Source organism: Tamandua tetradactyla, chromosome 2 (genome assembly GCF_023851605.1).
Source record: "Tamandua tetradactyla isolate mTamTet1 chromosome 2, mTamTet1.pri, whole genome shotgun sequence".
Classification (NCBI taxonomy): Eukaryota; Metazoa; Chordata; class Mammalia; order Pilosa; family Myrmecophagidae; genus Tamandua; species Tamandua tetradactyla.
The window spans coordinates 219,005,623-219,023,394 of record NC_135328.1 but is presented as its reverse complement, the minus strand read 5'-3'; the positions used below and the strand labels follow the sequence as shown (position 1 = coordinate 219,023,394).

The 17,772-nt window shown below is 61.3% G+C and overlaps 2 protein-coding genes across 4 annotated transcripts in view; one reads left to right on the top strand and one right to left on the bottom strand.

Annotated features, from left to right (window-relative positions):
- Nucleotides 1–5,045: 5,045 nt before the first annotated feature.
- Nucleotides 5,046–5,962, bottom strand: HES2 (hes family bHLH transcription factor 2). The gene is made up of 4 exons (XM_077138147.1): nucleotides 5,918–5,962; nucleotides 5,748–5,843; nucleotides 5,381–5,480; nucleotides 5,046–5,296 (listed from the first exon to the last, which is right to left on the bottom strand). Exons 1-4 carry the CDS (start codon nucleotides 5,960–5,962, stop codon nucleotides 5,046–5,048), a joined length of 492 nt encoding a protein of 163 aa, XP_076994262.1.
- Nucleotides 5,963–10,142: 4,180 nt separating this feature from the next.
- Nucleotides 10,143–17,772, top strand: part of ESPN (espin) — a 29,597-nt gene continuing 21,967 nt past the window's right edge. For all 3 annotated transcript variants that reach the window (XM_077151480.1, XM_077151478.1, XM_077151477.1), the window contains exons 1-2: nucleotides 10,143–10,604; nucleotides 13,421–13,614. In XM_077151480.1, the coding sequence (XP_077007595.1) occupies nucleotides 10,311–10,604; nucleotides 13,421–13,614 (488 nt within the window). In that variant the 5' untranslated portion in view covers nucleotides 10,143–10,310. The remainder of the gene's footprint in view (nucleotides 10,605–13,420; nucleotides 13,615–17,772) is intronic.

The following is a 17,772-nucleotide window of genomic DNA, read 5'->3' as shown; positions in this document are numbered from 1 at the left end:
TGCTGGTCCTTTGGCTTCTGGTTTCAGACAGCTTCCCAGGGGCATTTTCTTTCTTCATCCCCAAAGTTCTCTGGCTGTGTGAGCCCTGAAGTTTTCCCAAAATGCTTCTCTCTTAAAGGACTCCAGTCAGCAACCCCACCTTGAATAGGTGGAGACACATGTCCATGGAAACCACCTAATCAAAAGATCCCACCCACAGTTTGGCGGGCCACATATCCATGGAAACAATAAAAAGATCCCACCCAATGATGTTGATTGAGGGTTAAAGAACATGACTTTTCTGGGTACACAACAATTTCAAACTGCATACATTTCAAACAAAGTTGAGTTAAATTGTTTAAATAAGCTAGACAGGTTAAATTAGATAGTATGCTACAGAAAATTTAAATTTTGGACAAAATACACATCTCTTTTGGTTTCGCACAGAAGTTGAAGTTTTAAAATATAGACCATAGAACATATTATCCTTTAAGCTATATTCTGATTTACCTTAGTCCTAATTTAGGACTAATTTAACTTGTATGGTCAGTTTATTCAAACACAATAATTACATGGAATTTTAAATAGGGTGTGAGATCTTGTTGGTTTGTATAGGCTGGTGTGATGCCCCGATAAATTCCAGTGTACTCTGGGCAGAGAATAAAAATCTATTTGCAAAGTTCCTTTGAGGAACTGGGGAGAAACGAAGAAATAGTAAAATTCCTCACCAGGGGAATTCCTGATATTCTCACAAGCACTGGGGACAACAAATTTAACAGGCTGAGTCCTTGATCTTGGGACTTGCCCCTATGAAACTTATTCCTTCAAAGGAGAGGCTAAGCCTACTTATAATTATGCCAAAGAGTCATCCCCAGAGAACTTCTTTTGATGCTCATATATGTGGCCTCTCTCTCAAAACCAACTCGCCAGGTGAACTTACTACCCTCCCTGCTACATGGGACATGATTCCCAGCATATAAATCTCTTTGACCACATGGGACAGAAATCCCAGGATGAGCTGGGACTTGGCATCTTGGGATTGAGAAACCCTTCTTGACCAAAAAGGAGAAGAGAGAAATGAGACAAAATAAAGTTTCAGTGGCTGAGAGATTTCATACATAGTCAAGAGGTTATCCTGGAGGTTATTCTTATGCATTATATAGATATTCCCTTTTTAGTTTACTGTGTATTGGAGTGGCTGGAGGAAGTACCTGAAACTGTTGAGCTGCGTTCCCGTAGCCTAGATTCTTGAAGATGATTATATAACTATTTAGCTTTTACACTGTAACCATGTGATTGTGAAAACCTAGTGACTGACACTCCCTTTTTCAGGGTATGACAGATGAGTAAAAAAAAGTAAGGACAAAAAAAGACATAAATAAATAATGGTGGGGGGTAAAGGGTAAAAAAAATTGTGTAGAGTGCAATACTAGAGGTCAATAAGAGGGAAGGGTAAGGGGCATGGGATGTTTGGGGTTTTTCTTTTTTTCTTTTTATTTCTTTTCCTGGAGTGATGCAAAGATTCTAAAAATGATCATATGTGATGAAAAAAATTAGTTCCTGTAAAGCTTTGGTCTGTCTCTGATTTGGGGTGGGGGTGGGGGTCCAGAATGGTTCTTTGTTCTTTAGGATCACTTTGTCCTGGAATCTCTGAGGTTTTTAATACACCAAATAGGCCCCTCCAAAGCAGAAGCAGCAGTGGGCACATAGCCTGGAATCTTCTTTGCATGCCCCCTCACTCCCAGGCCTGGGACCCCTCATTTACACAGCGGGGTCCTTGCCCCCACACCCTGGCCCTGCTCCCTGCTGCCCCCCAGTGAATCGCGGCTGTCAAGGCAAGGTGGCCCATGTGCGAGCAGGGCGTGCCCTCCAGCCGCTTTCTCACGCCCCTGAAACCATTAGTCAAAGTTTTATTACAGCTGCTTTTAGCGCCCAGGGCTTTGCCAGGGCCTCTGCAAACACTGAGTGAAACTCATTCCTCACTGGGAAACTTCTCCCCCACATCACATGCCAGGGCAGCCTTTTGGAGAGTGGCCACAGCTTCACAGATAGGCAGACACACACACACACACACACACACACACACACACACACACACACGCGTCCCCCAGTTCACAGCCATACCAGGGCTGGGTGGAGACACCCGGGCAGCCACACATCCATCTACTTAAAGGGAAGGAAGATAGCCAGAGGAGATGATGCCATTGACTGGGATAGATCTCTGGCGTGTTAACAGCCTGGCATGTTTTATAAATGAGTTAATTAAATAAAGGATAAAACAAATGAACATGGCCTTGAGTTGCGGGTGTCTGCCTGGACAGAGGCACCCAGAGCCCCTAAACAGAGAACACACCTAGTAGGAGACGGCCCCTCTAACCCGCCGCCATCTCCAGGGGGGTGACCCCAAAGCAGGGGTGGATAGGCGGGTAGCCTCCACGCAGCGCAGGGCCCCCCAAAGGCTTTGCTCACCCAATTCTTGGTTCACGTAAACAGGAGGGACTCTCCAGGGGTGGGGGGCGGGCAGAGTCATCTGTAAATGTCTCCTAGCAGGGGTCCTCTGTGACACGCTACTTACTTTCTCTAGGTAATGGTCATTGTCATGGGAACTAGATTTGACCTGTCCCAATTGACTGGGGCCAGGGAACAGGCGCAGACCCGTCCGTCTCCTTGGAGCCTACGTTTCAGCAAAGATGTGTTCCCAAGCAGTTTAGCAGTGTGGCCGCCTTCGGGTCATTGAATCATCTCACCCACAGGCTCCATTCTAGAGACATGGGGATCTTCTCTCCAACAGGGATTGTCCAGCTGAGTCATGAGGCCCTCTCAGAAAGAGCATCCCAGGGGCCGGTGAGAGGGCAAGATGTGGCATAAAATGCCCCTCTGATTAAGACAGCCTCCCACACACAAGGGGAGAAAAAAACAAAAAAGCCCATGCTCTCGCTCACCTCTGGCCACCAGACAGGCCCTGGGAACGCCTGGGCGGGGCAGGGGGAGCCAGGAGCAGGTGCCTGCAGGGGCCCTGCGCTGCCTCGCGGGGGAGGGGCTGGCAGGGGAGGGGCTGGTGTCCCAGTGTCCCCAGCCCAGCTCCAGCTGAGGCCTCGGGGCAGCTCACACTCAGCCTGCTTGGGAGCTGACTCCTGCCTCCTGCCCAGAAGCTCACCCGCCCGGGCTTGTCTCAGCGCCCGCCCCGGCCCTGTGAGTCACCGGCCGTCACGCGCCTCCCTCTAGGCCCCCTTCCCTGACGACTGCTTGCCGGTCCCGGGCATGACTCTGGGCTGGTCAACAGCAGTTGGGGAACTGGGACCATGATGGGCCCTGAGAAGTGAGCAGGGGCAGACCTGGCTGAAAGGAGGGGGGCTCTGGTCCTCAGTTCTCCCAGGGTCCAGCTCCCTATGGAGAGTTCTTATTTGTGGGGACATGGAGGCTGTCTGGTGCCTTGATCCAAGGATGTCAAACCCTTGATCCAAGGAAGAACCGTGAACTCACACGGTGGGCTTGAGCCTGGGGGCTCCCTGCCCCTCGTTTCCCACTGCTCCAGGCAGTCTCAACAGCCGTCACCAGCACGTGTCGGCTTTGAGGCATGGGTGCCCGTAAGAGGACACTGCCCTCCCTGCTTTCCCCACCCTCGCCCCCTCCCCCTCCCGAGGGCGCCGTCCTGGGAGCAGAGGCCCCCAGGCAGTGATGATGATATTCAAACTGAGCGCAGGGGCAGGGCGTCAGCCCCGTGAGGTGGCCAGTCCCATCACCCATTCATTTGGCCTGCTTGGTTTATTGAGCACCCACTGTGTGCGGAGTGCCTCACTCACAGCCAGCCCTGCCCTCCAGGAGCTTCCAGTCTAGCCAGCTGAGCCTGGACAGGAGCTAGGACAGCACAGCCTTGTTCCCTTCATGTCTTCAGTAAGACCCCGGCTTTCCCGCTCCCACCACCCAAATCCGAGCTCAGGTCCTCGTGGGCTGTGTGGCGGAGTCTGACTTACTGACTCACTGCCGTCCCCACCCCCCCCGTCAGCACCATCTTCTTGCCCCCAGTGCCCTGGTCCTGCTGGCCTGGGACAGAGGGCAGAGCCCCCCCCCCCCATGGAATGGCCTGGCCAGGGCTGGAGACAGCCGCAGACGCTCCCGCCTTCTCTCGGGCACCCTGTACTGTGACCCAGAGGCTCCTCCCCAGGTTTCTGCAAGTCCTACTGCCTCCGTGAAGAAGAAGGAAAAATCCTAAGACCAGGTAGCTTCCAGTAAGCTGTCCCAGTGGCTAGCAGGGAGTGGTTGGCACGAGAAAAAGAGGAAAGGTGTTTCCTGTCTCTAACCTGTTGTCGTCCCCTGCCCTTCTGCTGCTCCACGACGTGCATCCTGCTCACCTTTCCTTAGCATCATCTCTGTGCAGGGCCACAACTTTCCCAAGACCCAGTGTGTGATGCAGACAGAGGTTAAATTGAGTCTTAGGGAATTAAGTCCTTCCCAAGACCACCTGCACCTGGCAAGACTCCACATGTCCAGCAGCACAGAGCCCCAACTGCTGTAAACTGTAAGTGGGGCACAACTCTAGTGTCCTGAAGAGCCCTGGAGAGGCTGGGGGGGGGGGGGGGCACAGAAGGAAGCCCTAGAGGGCATTGCTGCCATGCGCCCAGAGGATTCCAAGTGGAGCTGGCTAGAACACAGGCCCCCACAGGGCTGGGAGTGCAGTGACCAGTCAGAGCAAATGGTTGCACCTGGCCCAGGTGAGCTCCTGGCCCAAGCTTTGGGCTAGTGCCAGTGCTGGGGCAGGTGTGTTGGCTGCCAGGGGCAGCTGTGGCTGGCCCAGTTCCAAAACCACCTCTACCTTGCCCCTTGTCTTCAGGCCAGAAACTCTCAGGATGGTGGATGCAGGCAGGGCCCCTCCCCTTCTTTCCTTGGAGTCCCTTCACAGCCTCTAGTCCTGCCACACGAGTCACAAACATCCGGGGTCTGACCTAGTTGTTTCGGAGCAGGGTCGTCCCTCCTGCCGGCAATTTCAGCCACCCCTAGAGCTTCCACAGACTGCCCAGAGCTCTGGGTCCCATGCAGTCAGCCGGATCGGTGCACCGGCCAGGGCGCTACCACGGCCGCCAGAGGCCGGAGCCGCGGGGAGGCGCGGGCGACGCGGGTGCAGGCAGAGGGGCGGGCGAGGACGGGCGGCCCGAGTCCCCGCTGTGCCCGCCGTCGGGGGTGGCGCCGGCCGCCCTGCGCCGCAGGTGCTCCAGCAGGCGCGCGCTCACGGCGGGCTCCAGGACGCGGCAGGCGGGCAGCACGCGGGCCAGGCGCGCCACGCAGGTGCGGTAGCCCTCGCGGAAGCTGTCGGACGGCGCTGGCGACAAAGAGGGGCGTGAGGAGCGGGCCCGCCGGTGGGGACCCGGACGGGCACGGGGCAGGGCGGGGAGGGCTCACTCACTGGGGGCAGCTGCGGGGCCGGGGGACGCGGGCAGCTCCTGCAGGAAGCGCACGGTCATTTCCAGGATGTCCGCCTTCTCCAGCTTCGAGTAGCGGGAGCTCTGCGCCCAGCCACCAGCGAGAGGGACAGGGAGAGAGAAAGACGAGACAGAGATCTCCGGCCGGCTGCTGGGGGCACCGCGCTCTTGCCAGGAGCTGCCGGCGCGCGGTGGCCCGCGGTGGGTCCGCTCCCTGGCGTCCGTCCCGCCGGGGCTCTAACTCAAGGGTTCCCGGAGTGGAGGCCTCCGGGTCTGCCCGCCTCGCCCCGCGCCAGCTTCCCCACCCCCCGCCCCGGTGCGCGAGTCGGGGCCAGGCCGCCCGGCACTCACCTCCCGGCCCAGCAGCGGCAGGATGAGCCCTTTGAGCTGGCTCAGGCTCTCGTTGATGCGCGCGCGGCGGCGCTTCTCCAGCAGCGGCTTCAGGCTCTGCGGGCGCGTGCAGAGACCGCGGTTACGCGGGCCCCGGCCCCAGCCCTCCGCCCCCGGGGCCCGGCTCCTACCTTGCGCAGCTCGGCGGAGTCCGCGGCCCGCCGGGGCAGCCCCATTCGCCGCGGGATGTGGCGGCCGCCGCGGGCCGCGCTCCGAGGGAGACCTGGGCACGTCCCGACGCGGAGCGGGGACCGAGGCGCAGAGAAACGCCCCGCGCGAGGCCAGAGCAGGCGTCAGACAAGGGTGCGCGGCGCCCACAGCCCGGCTTTAAGGAGGCGGCGCCGCCCGCCCCGCCCCGCCGCGTGGAGTCCCGCCGCCCGCGGGTCCCACCTCCCGGCTTTGTTCCTGCAGGGCGCAGGCGGGACGGGGCACGGCGGCGCCCCAGGGGATCCCGCCCCAGGCCTTCGCGTCCCGCCGAGCACCCGTGGGGGTTGTGTGGGCGCCGTCGGGGGTCCAGGGTCACCGCCCCGACCCGGCAGGCAGGAAGGCCTGGCCAGTCCTCGCTTCACTCGGGAGACGCCCCCCACTCCTTCTCCAGCACGCCCTTCATTCATTCCCCACGTTAGGGCTCAGCTCCTCCTTTGGGCCCCGGCTGAGGCCACCAGCTGCTCCGCGAACTGGGAGGGAAACTGAGGCCGGGAGAGAGGGCTCAGCTTATTCTCGCCACTGGGGGCCGGCGGAGGCAAAACAGGGGGCCGGGTCTCCGGACTCTGTCCGCAACTCTGGGGACTCCACAGAATCCTGCAGCGGCTCACCGAGGAAGGGATCACCCGGTTGCCCCGCCCTCGGTTACAGATGGGGAAACTGAGGCGCAGAGAGGGCGAGGCAGCCCAAAAGTCCCAGCTCCAGGATCCCTCCGAGATCATTTGCATTTCAACCGGCTCCGGGCCCCGGGTTCCCCCCCGCGGGACTGCCGGGCTCACGTGACCCGGCGGGGCGGTCTCGGGCGCGGGCTCCCGGCTGCCTGCCTCTGCCCAGCGGCTGCGCGCCCAGACCCGCCTCCGCGCCGCGTGGCCGTTGCTGCTGCGACTGGCTGGGCGTCCCCCGCCCATCTGCTCCGGCCTCCCCGCCCCCGACCCGGCTGGCGGGCAACGGCCAACTGCGCGGACGGCTCCGCCGACTGCCGGGCGCACCCACCGACCCGCGGCCGGCGGGACCCGGAGAGCCCAGCCCGGAAGGCCCCGCGGGGCGGAGCCGAGACTGGCGCTGTCCAGGGTCCTGGAAATACCGCTCGTCCCCCGCCGTCCCCCATTCATCTCCCCAAGCCCCCCTGCCACGCGCTCCCCCAAAAAGTGGGCTCAGAGGAGCCTGGGCAAGGGCCACCTATTCCTCCCCGTCGCAGGCTAAGGACCAACTAGCCACCATTTGTCAGGCACCTACCGTGTGGCCCGCACAGGGCCAAGTGCTCCATTAGCCCTCATAACCATTCTAATTATAAGAATAAGTCACCAACACATTTGGCCGGTAGAGCCTGGGAGGTCCCTGAGTCCCCAGCCCCCAGGCATCGCTGAGCCCAGGGTGCCTATGGGCCAGCCCCTCCCCCCCCAAGGTAATTAGTTATTCTTTTAGGGTCACAAAAGGATTTGGGGGATTGGCCCCAGATGCCCCCGCCCTGCTCGGGCCATGCACACTGGCTCACTCAGCTCTGCCTACAGCCCACTGTGCACCAATGCCTGCACTGTCAGGGAAGGGGACCCAATCCTGGCTCCAGGGGAGAGAGGGCTGGGGAGGCAGGTTCAACCTAGAACAGTCCCCTTCAGGCTTGGAGAGCACCCCTTGAAGACTTGGAAACAAGCTCCCGTTTTAATATCAGTTGCTCCCGACTCAACAGTCTCTCCCAGCCATTGCTCTGAAGGACTTTTCACCTCTGCAAAGAACTGACCAGGCACCCACTGCTGCCCCCAACCAAAGGGTTTGGTGGGTGGTGGGGTGGGGGGGGTTACTTGCTACTTGGAAGGGGGTGTCATGCAGAGCCAAGGGCACTTAGGACGGCTGAGTGGGTGAGGGTCGGACCACAGGGGAGCTGGGCCAGCAAGGGATCCAATCGTGCCCTAAATGCCAGCTCTGGGGGCACCTTGGGACACACTCCATCCCTGGCCCCTGCCCTTGGCAAGTGCACTGGCCCTTGTGTGGAGGAGAGGCCTAAACAGACAATTCTCACACAAACCGGGTGGGTGGGCTGCGGGGAAGCCCCCAGTGGTGAGAGGAGGCTTCTGGGGAGGGGACCCCTAAGGTGACAGCTGAGGGTGGGGTGGGAGACCGTGGCAGGTACCCTAGGCAGAGGGCGCTTCAGGTGCAAAGGTCCTGTGGAAGCAGAGTACAGCAGGGTGGGCCAGAGAGTGAGCTTTGCAGCATCCCTTTTGTGTCACCTCAAGCAAGATCATTAAAAACCTCCCTGTGCCTTGGTTTCACCTCTTGAAAAATGGGGATAGCCCTTGTACCTCTCTCATAGTGTTGACATGAGGAGTAAATATGCGTGTGAAACTTGGTGTAGCCCCTGGCAAGCTAGGGGCTCCATTTAAGTGTTCTTACTGTCAGTGTCACTCTCTAGGGTTGTGGGAGGGGAGGGACGGAAAGGGATGGGGACGCTAGGCAAAGGAAGGCTCCGAGAGGCCAGAGAACTCTGGCATGGCAGGAAGGGCCTGATTCCCAGCCAGGGTTTGAGTGTGTCCTGGAAGGAGTCTGAGCAAAGTGGGAGCTCACACATGGCTTTGACAGAGTTGTCACTTGTAGCAGGTGGAGGGTTGGGGGCACATGTCTACCTTTCCCACAGCCTGACAAATACTTTAATAGCTGAGGAGGGCCAGGGAAGCTGCCTTGGGGATGAAGGACTTGATTTATGGGGGTTGTTTGTCCTGAAAGAGTCGCAGGGAAGGGGTTCCAGAGAAAGCCATCTTAGCTCTTCATCCCTGCCATGCCCCTGACACTCGCTGGCCTTGAGTGCCCCCTCAGCATCGAGATTACCAGGCAAAGACACCTTCCACTGTTTATCTGCAAACGGCTGGGCAGAGGCATGCCTGGGAGAATGGGAGGCCATTGAGCACGGTGCCACCAGGTGGCGGCCTAAGGGACTAATGCTCTCGGCAGCCCTGGAGACCAGCCCTAAGAATGAAGCACTTCATTCAGGAGCATTTCCAGCGCCACCCTTGGCTGAGCTGGGGCTAGGTGCTGGGTGAACCAGTCAGCCCCAGTCTGGGCCCTGACGGGGCTCCAGTGGGTGGATGAATGGAATGGGAAAGGAAGGGCACAGGCAGTTTCAAGGACGCCCGATGTGCTCTCGCAGCTACACAGCCCCCACTTTCTGGCAGCTCTTCCTGCTGTCCCTCGAGCTGTCCTTCTCGCCAACTCCCACAACTGGGTTCCGGCCATGTCCACAGAGTGGTTTGGCACACGTGCGCTCGCCCTACACGCGCCTAGCCGGGACTTCCTGGGCTGTCTGGGAAGGGTCTTGGCATGGGCTCTGGACTCTGCAGCGAGTCTCCCTACTGTCCCTGAGCCCCCTACTCTCTCCTCCCAGCTTGGCAACCTTGGGCCCTCAAGCTCACCACCTAGTCTCCCCTAGACCCAGACTTTGAGCACATCTAGCATTCCTTTCCTCCTTCCCTCCCTCCTGGAGGGACCCAGGACAGCCGGGGCCCAACATGCCTTGCACTCAACCCGAGGCCTAGACCCAACGGCCTGGGGGATTTGTTTGTCCTCTTCCTGCCTCAGGACCTTAGCCCCTGCCGCTCACCCTGCCTGTAACACCCCTCTGACCACTCAAAACCCAGCCCCAGCCCACCTCCTCAGATGGTCTGCTCCCTGACGGCCCACGTGGGCCCTACAAATCACTGTCACCCTGTTTTCCTGTTTTGATGGCACTTCATCAGAACAGGGTTCGGGTTAGTGTTAGGGTGGCCCTAATCGTGGCCATTGCTGGCTGTATTCACGGCGCCTGAAACAGCACAGCAGGCCTGTGGTTCACGAAGGAATTCGCCAAGGGCTCGGCTCCTTAGAGCCTGAATGGCTCTCGAATTTTAGCCGGGTTTTGCCGCTGTCCGGGATCTCGAGTTTAACGTGAGGCAAGTAGGGAGGGCAGTCCCTAGCGCACTCCCCGACGCCCAGAGGACCCCGCGTGCGGTAGGTGCACCCCTGCCTCCTGGCAGCTCTTCCGGCGCGGGGCGGGCTGCAGCGCGGGGGAGCGGGAGGCGGCGCGGGGCGGCGCGGAGGCGCGGGCGGCCCGGAGGCGGGGCGGGGGGCGGGCTCCAGGCTTAAGCCAGACGCCCCAGGCGGCCCTGGCCCCAGAGCGCGGCGGAGGCGGAGCAGGCGAGGCAGCGCGCACCGAGACCCGACAGCAGCGGCTCCGCCTCCCCGGCCCGCGGAGCCCAGACGGTCGCGCCGCGGACTCCCCTCCGGTCCAAGGACACACGCATGGCGCCCCGGGGGCCGCACTGAGCGCGGGATCGCGGCGCCGCAGGCGGCACCATGGCCCTGGAGCAGGCGCTGCAGGCGGCGCGGCAGGGCGAGCTGGACGTGCTGAAGTCCCTGCACGCCTCCGGCTTGTTGGCGCCCTCGCTGCGCGACCCGCTGGACGCGCTGCCGGTGCACCACGCGGCCCGCGCCGGCAAGCTGCACTGCCTGCGCTTCCTGGTGGAGGAGGCCGCTCTGCCCGCCGCGGCCCGCGCGCGCAACGGCGCCACGCCGGCCCACGACGCCGCCGCCACCGGCCACCTCGCCTGCCTGCAGTGGCTGGTCTCGCAGGGCGGCTGCGGAGTGCAGGTGGGTCCGCGCCACTCACCGGCCCCTGCTGGCTTCCTCTCCAGGAGAGGGTGCTGGCCCCGGGGCCCCTGTGGTTTCAGAGTGGGTGGAGTTGGGAACCTCCTGGGCTCTGCTGAGCCTGGCCCGAGCTCCTTCCTGAGAGCTTTGGGTGGGGTGGGCTCACGTGGCTGAGAGTACTGGGCTGATGCCCCAGAACAGCATCTGAGTGTTGTGGGTACCAGAATGGAACTGGGCTCAACTGGACCAGCATTTATGGAGCGTCTAGTTGTTGCCAAGTGCTGAGCCACAGATTCCTGCAGGGTGGGTGGGGGGTGTACAGGGCCTGGGCAGCAGGGTCGTGGGCCCATGGCCTCCAGGGTCAGGTCTGGAGGGGATGTGGACAAGTCCCATGGCCCAACCCAGGCTGGAATGCAGGTGTCCTTTCTGCCAGGGGGTGGGAGAGGGTGATGGGAAACAGAGTCTTCCCCCCCAGGATCGGAGATGGCCCCCTGTCCTCGCAGCGCCTTCACTCCAATCTGAGTCTTCCTGTCCTGAGGCCCCGGCATCTCTCAGTGGTCCCCTAGGCTGATGCAAGCCTGGCCCCTCCTGAGCCAGAGAAGGAGGCAGCCCAGGCCTCAATGGAAATAGGCCTGGGATTTAGCAGTAACAAAAACGGATGTGGCTCCTACTTTCCTAGAGCCACCAGTCCCTGGGGGCAACTGCCAAAAAACCCACAGACCTCGAAGCTATGTCAGGTACCACTGCTTATGCCACGATAACTGTGGGGCTAGAGGGCAGGGAGAACTACGCTAAAGAGTGGCCTCGTAGGGAGTCCAAGCTGGTGAGAAGGTAGCCAGGGGACGGTCAGGGAGTTCCAAGCACAAGGACCAAGCAGCGCCAAGCTCTGGATGTACACATCCCTGTCTTGGGGAAGGAAGGAAGGAGACCCGCGCCTGTGAGGTGGCGCGAGGGTGGAGTGGGCTGTCAGGGGCAGGTCCCGGAGGGTCTTGGAGGCCAAGGTTAGGAATTTGAATGATATTCTGGCTGCTGGAGGAAGCCAACAGAGAGAGGGCTCAGAACTGATTTTTTATTTAGAAAGCCCACTGGGTTAACGGAAAGTAAAGGGAACTAGGCAGGTGTGGCCCTGGCTGGCTGGTCAGCTCTAAGGGTGCCAGGCACCCGCCTCCCGCACACTGCCCTTGGGCTATCAGGGCCCCCTTTTCTCAGTCTTCCTAGGAGACGGCAGTCTCCTTATCTCCCGGCCAGCCCTGTTATCAAGGTTCCTGGTCATGGGCTCCATGCCCACTGTTTTGGGAGGTGGCACCCTCCTGCCTGTGCCCTCTCCTCTGTCCAGCTCGGCCGGAAGCCTCCCTTGCTGCTGCAGAGGAGATGGAAGAAGCAGGTGGCCTTGTGCCCAGCTTATCAGGCCTCTCGCCCTCGAGACCCAGCGGCCTGGGTGCTGGGAGCGGAAGTGTGTATGGGGGAGGGGGTAGGATGAGCTGGGTCCTGCTCTGCCAAGCCTGGAGCGATAACAGCTCTCGGGTGGGGGAGGCTCAGGGACAGGCCGCAGCCCAGCCGCCTGTGGCCATCTCCCTGCTGCCCTGACACCCTGGGCCTATCTCTGGACCTGGGGCCCGGTCCTGCTCGGGGGACGTGCAGAGACTTCTGGTCCTCATGGGCTCCCCGGCACACAGGAGGGGCTCAGCAAGGTCCTGAGCTTCCAGTGGCCTCCTCCCTGCCCCCTTCGCCAGCCTTTGCCCTGCACCAGCTCAACACGACCCTGTCCCTGTCCTCCAGGCCGCCCTGCTCCCTCCTTCCCTTTCTCATTCCTTACAGGATTCTCAGAGATCCCTCCCCGCTGAGGTTTGCCTTCCTCCAGTTTGGGTCTCTCCCCTGTCCCTGCTGTCTTGGCCCCATCTGTACCCAGGGTGTCCTGTCTTGGGACAAGGAGGGACAGAGAGACATCACTGCCTTAGGGCTGGGAGCTTTGTCCTGTTCCAGTGCCCACTCTCCCAAATGCACCAGCCTGTGGGGCCTGACATGCACTCTCGATGCTTCTCCTCCTCGCCTGGGGTACACCGCGGCCCCCAAGGCTCTCCTCCAGCAGATGCCCCACCCACGCCCACAGATGAGGCATTGTGCCGTTCCGGGCCAACCTCCGGCTCCCACCCCTCTCCTGTGCCCAAGCCCCTCTGAGGGTTGCCTCCCCGCCCCAAATACCCCCGCTGGCTCCCCACGACATGCCCACCAGCACCCGGAAGCGTCCTCTTCCCGAAGGCAAGGGCACAGCCTGTTCTCTGTGGCTGGAGGTGGGAGTGTGCCAGGAGGGCTGCTTTCTGCCCTGAGGTCGGGCTGTTGGAGGGCCCTCGTGGCAGCCTGGGGAGAGAGAGAGGGAAGGGTTTGAGCTGGACGCAGGGGTGTCCCCACAATCCTGATGCCAGCCTGGTGCAGTTCCTGCAGCAACCCCCCTTCCCGACCCCGCACACTCCTTCCGGGTTCCCTGAGCTCCTGGGGGTCAGGTGCTGTGGCTCTGGTCCAGGAACCAGGCTCCCACTGTGAAGAGGTGTCCCGAGAGCTCACTATGGCCTGGGTTTCCTGGTCACCATCTGCAGTTGGCCCCTACGGGGTGACACAGTTGAGGGACCAAAGTTCAAAGAGCTTCAATTCGCCACCCAAGGACAGGGCAGGGTTTGAATCCCCAGGATCAGCTCGACCCAAGAATATCACTGGGCTATTCTTGTGATATATCCCAGTGGCTGGTAGGAGCAGGAAAGGGTGGGAGCCAGAGATGGGGGCAGGGAAAGGGTTCTGGACCTCAACAGGCTCCCCTTCCACAGGACAAAGACAATTCTGGTGCCACAGTCCTGCATCTGGCTGCCCGCTTCGGCCACCCCGAGGTGGTGGACTGGCTGCTACGTCATGGCGGTGGGGACCCCACCGTGGCCACAGACATGGGCGCCCTGCCCATCCACTATGCCGCGGCCAAAGGAGACTTCCCCTCCCTGAGGCTCCTCGTCACGCACTACCCTGAGTAAGGACAGTCCTGGGTGTCGGGAGGAAGGGTGGCTACCCGGGGACTGCTGCACCCATCGGCATTCCAGGGAGGGACCACACCTGTGGCCATCCTGGTGGCCAAGGCCATGGGCCAGAGACAGCGCCTACCCAAGTCAAGACTTAGCCCTCCTTGGACAGCCCTGGAGAGCGGCCCATGGCCTCTTGTCCCACAACCTTGCAGCCGGTCCTCAGAATCTGCCAGCCGAGAAGGGCCATGGCACTCAGTGCCCCCAGGAGCCTGCAGTAGGGAGCTCTCTCGCTCTGACCTGTGCTAATCCGCCATACTGAGCTAAATGGGGTGGGGGGAGCAGAAGCACCTCCTAGACCCCGAGTCAAGTGAAAGGGGTTGAAGCCACATCAGTTATCCCCACCCAGACCCTCAGCCATCCACAGCCCCCCGACCAGGCCACCCGGAGAGCAGCTTGTCATTTCTGCACCCCTTAGCTGCTTTCCACTACCAAGGGGGGATGGGGCTCCCAAACCTCCCAGGGGGGATGGGGCTCCCAAACCGCCCAGGGCCCATGGCCTGGCCTGAAAAGCAGCCGAGCAGCAGGCTGCAGTTCCCCAGAATAGGGGGACATGTGAGAGAATGGGGTTCAGTGCAGAGCAGAGGGGTCAGATGGGGGTGCTGGGAGTGCACGTGGCAGGGAGGCAGGAGTCCTGGGGGGAAGTGGCCCGGATCCTGTCTGAGGGAGTTGACACAGTGGCTGTGCAGGCCTGAGCCAGAGCAGGGGCTCTGACCCGGATCCCTTATCCAAGTGGGTGCCTGGGGCATAAATGGCAAAATAGGACCCAGCCTCAGGAAGGAGGGCAGCCATGAGGGTCCGTCCTCACCACTGGCTCACTGCTGAAGGCACCTGGCCACCAGGGAGCAGGCGGGAGGCCAGGCCGGAGGTGTGGCCACGTGGCCGGGTGGCTGCAGCTGGCACACCAGGTAGACAGAGAGCAGCCCTAAGACCCTCCAGGCTGGGCTGGTCTTGTGCCCTTGGCCCAGGACAGGCTGGGTAAGCCTGAGCCCCAAGCTGGCACCATCAGCGACCCAGGGGCACCGTCACAGCCTCCTGAGTTAGCCCCTCTGGGGTCGTGGGCGGGGGCCGCATCTGCGATGTGTGAGTCTGATGCCCATGTCGCCCAACCCAGTCCCACGCCCTCGTGTAGTGCAGAGGACACCGAGGCCCTGCAATGAGACACCTTCTGCACCAGCCAGCCTCCCCCCTTATACATCGTACACCCCAAAGCCGAGGGGGTGGCCCGGTCAGCGTGACTTGTGAGAGCCCCATGCCCGTGAGGGGTGGGGTTGCCCAGGCCAGCCTTAGGAGGGCTCTGGCTGTTCCCTGGAACACCCTCGTGGGCTCGGGGCCTTGGAGACCCAACCTCCGTCTGGGCCACGCCTGGTACTGGCTGTGATTGGGCCCCAGAATGGACCCGGTCGCCAGATGGCCTGGGCTGATGGGCTGCCAGCCCCCCCGGAAGAGGCCGTGAATCTCAGGGAGGTGGACAACGGGAATGGGCTCCATTTCCTGCAGCAGTGTGTGGCCTAGCTGATAAGGAGGCGCCTTTATGTGGTTGCCAGGTGGGCACAGGCAGGAAGGGGCAGCTGGGAATTGGGGTCAGGGGCTGGGGGCCCACTGAGCCTCCTTCTCTGGGGGTGGAGATTCCCTCTCCCCAGGGCTGGCAGCTGGGGGAGGGTTCAGGCCTGGGCTGCCCCTGGCTGCAGGGCTGATCGGGGCACCCAGGGAGCCCGCTCTAGAGGCTGCGACCTCCGCGCTCTCGTGAGCCTCCCAGGCCTGCTGTGAATCCCCCTGAATTATTGACAAGGGCGAGGGAAGCAGGAAGAGCTCAGATACCAGCTGGGAAACTTAATCCTGCCCAGGGAGGCAGGGACCGGATGGGGACCAAGGGCTGGACAGCCTCGGGGAGGGCCCGGCCAGTGTGGGGCTGCATGGCCAGAGCTCGCCCTTGGTGGGTAGGAAGGGCTGGGGACCCACCTCGCCTGCCCCCCACCCCTGGCCCCCACCTCTCCCAGTTCACAGAGGCACATCCTCCCAGAAGCAGAGGGATTGCCGCGAAGACCCCTGTGGGTGTGGGGTCCCTCCCTCTGAGCCCCCTGGGGAAGGAGGGCCCCTAAGCTGGGGGAGTGCAGGTGACAGGGCTGGGGCTATTCCAGGCCTGGGCCCTGGAGGATCCAGCCCTCCTGGGCAGGCATATGGTGGCTGGGGGGGGCGGGGACTGGTGGGGGCGGGAGCTGGGGGCAAAGCCAGGTGTCCAGAGTCCTGGGCAGGCCTGGCTGAGGAGGTGTGAGAGACGGGGTCCCTCAGAGATCTTGCTCACCTTCGGGCACAACCCCGTGCTCACGTGGCCTTGCCAGGTGCGGCTCTGACTGGGAGAGCCTTGGGGCAGGGGGCTGAGGAGAGAAGGGGGCTCCCCCTCCCTTCCCTCGGGCCCCCCACAGGTGCCTCCTTCCCCCAAGGCTCCCCCTGAGCCCCAGGAATGGCAACGGAATAAGGTCCTGACAGGAGTCACGATAAAACCAAACAGAACCTACCTGTCCATGGCCAGCCGGGGCTGGGGCCACGCCACCTGTCTCCACCAGGAGGGAGGCTCTGCACTCATCCCATTGTACAGGCTGACTCACTCAGCCAACGTTTATTGAGTGCCTGCTGTGTACTCTAAGGGCAGGGGCTGCATCAGTGGACCCAACAAATGTTGGGGAGCTGACAGATAGGCAAACAATGTCTGAGAGTTTTGGTGACAAGCCAAGGTTGCTGCCGGTTTGCTGTGTGCTTTTGGGTAAACCTCACTCCCTCTCTGAGTCTGACTCCCACTTGTGGTCCTGTTCCGATGGACAGCAGGCCATCCCTTCGTCCTTAGTGTGAAGCATCAGGTAATTTGGCTTTGGGTTGCTGGCCCAGCCCGAGGGGTTCAGCAGCCCCCTTTGGGGGTCCCTCGGGCTGGCTCCCCACCCTCTCCCTTATGAGGCTGGACTGGAGGTGCCCCTTACTGCTGGGCGCCTGACCTGCCATAGACAGTGGGGAGCTCATTTATTCTTAATTACCGCCTCCCAAGGTCTGCACTTGGTGTTTGTCCAGGTCCTTGGGCATCAGGGCCTGGGGTGGTGCCTGTGCTGACAAGTCCCTTGTCCCTGACCTGGGTCAAGTCTCTGAGAAGAGAGAGGCCTGTGGAATTGGGAGGATTCGCTCTCAGCACAGGGGCGGGGGGGCAGGCCTGCACCCCCCATTCCTTCCCTGGTCCCAGCCGCTGCCACCTTGCGGGACTGAGTGCGGCTTTAGCTTCTCTGCCCAGCGCGCCCACAGCATTGCCCGCAGCCTTCAAACCTGCCAAGTGGGCTCCAGGAGCCCCCGGGACCCCCACCCCTGACCTCCCCTCCCGTGGCCCTCCACGGCACCCTCTGCTCCACCTCCTGTCCCTTTGCTGTCCCTCTGCCTGCAGCTGTTCCCCACACTCCTTCACATCCGCTCAGCTCCCTGCCTCTCAGGCCTGCCCTGAGCCCATGCCAAATCGCAGCCCCCAGCCCCACCCCACCCCTGCTCTTCCTCATCCTTCCTCCTTCTTCCCAGTGGCTGCCACGACTCTCCTTTCTTGGGACTGTTTGGTGGGAAGTGATGGGGAGTGGGGGTTTCTTTAAGTTTGGGGTCAGGAAAAACCTCTCTGGGCGGTCAGAGTTGAGCCAGACCTGGACAGGAAGGGGCCAGCATGCAGAGATGTGGTGTAGCCCTGCCACGCGCGGAGCTGGGCACAGGCGGGAGGCGTAGTCGGGTGTCTCCAGGAAGGCCTGGGCAGCTTGGGAGAGGTGCAGGGATAAGTGTTGCCTCCTGGAAATAATCCGGACTTGCTGATGGATTGGGAAGTAAGGTTGGCTGTTCTAGAACCTTGCTGAAATCAGGGCTGGACCAGGCCTAATTTGGGATCTTTAAAATAAGCCAGGAGACGTGATTGGAGGACACCAGGAGATAGAACAGCCAAAGGCTCTGGAACTTTCTATTCAAAGCAGTCTTGCTCCACAAGGAGATGTCATCCTTGGTGCTGTCAGCCCTTTTCCAACTTTCCTTGGAGCAGAAGTTACTGGCAATGGGGAGGGCTACTCGAGAGGTCATCCTTTGACCTGAGTCTGGTT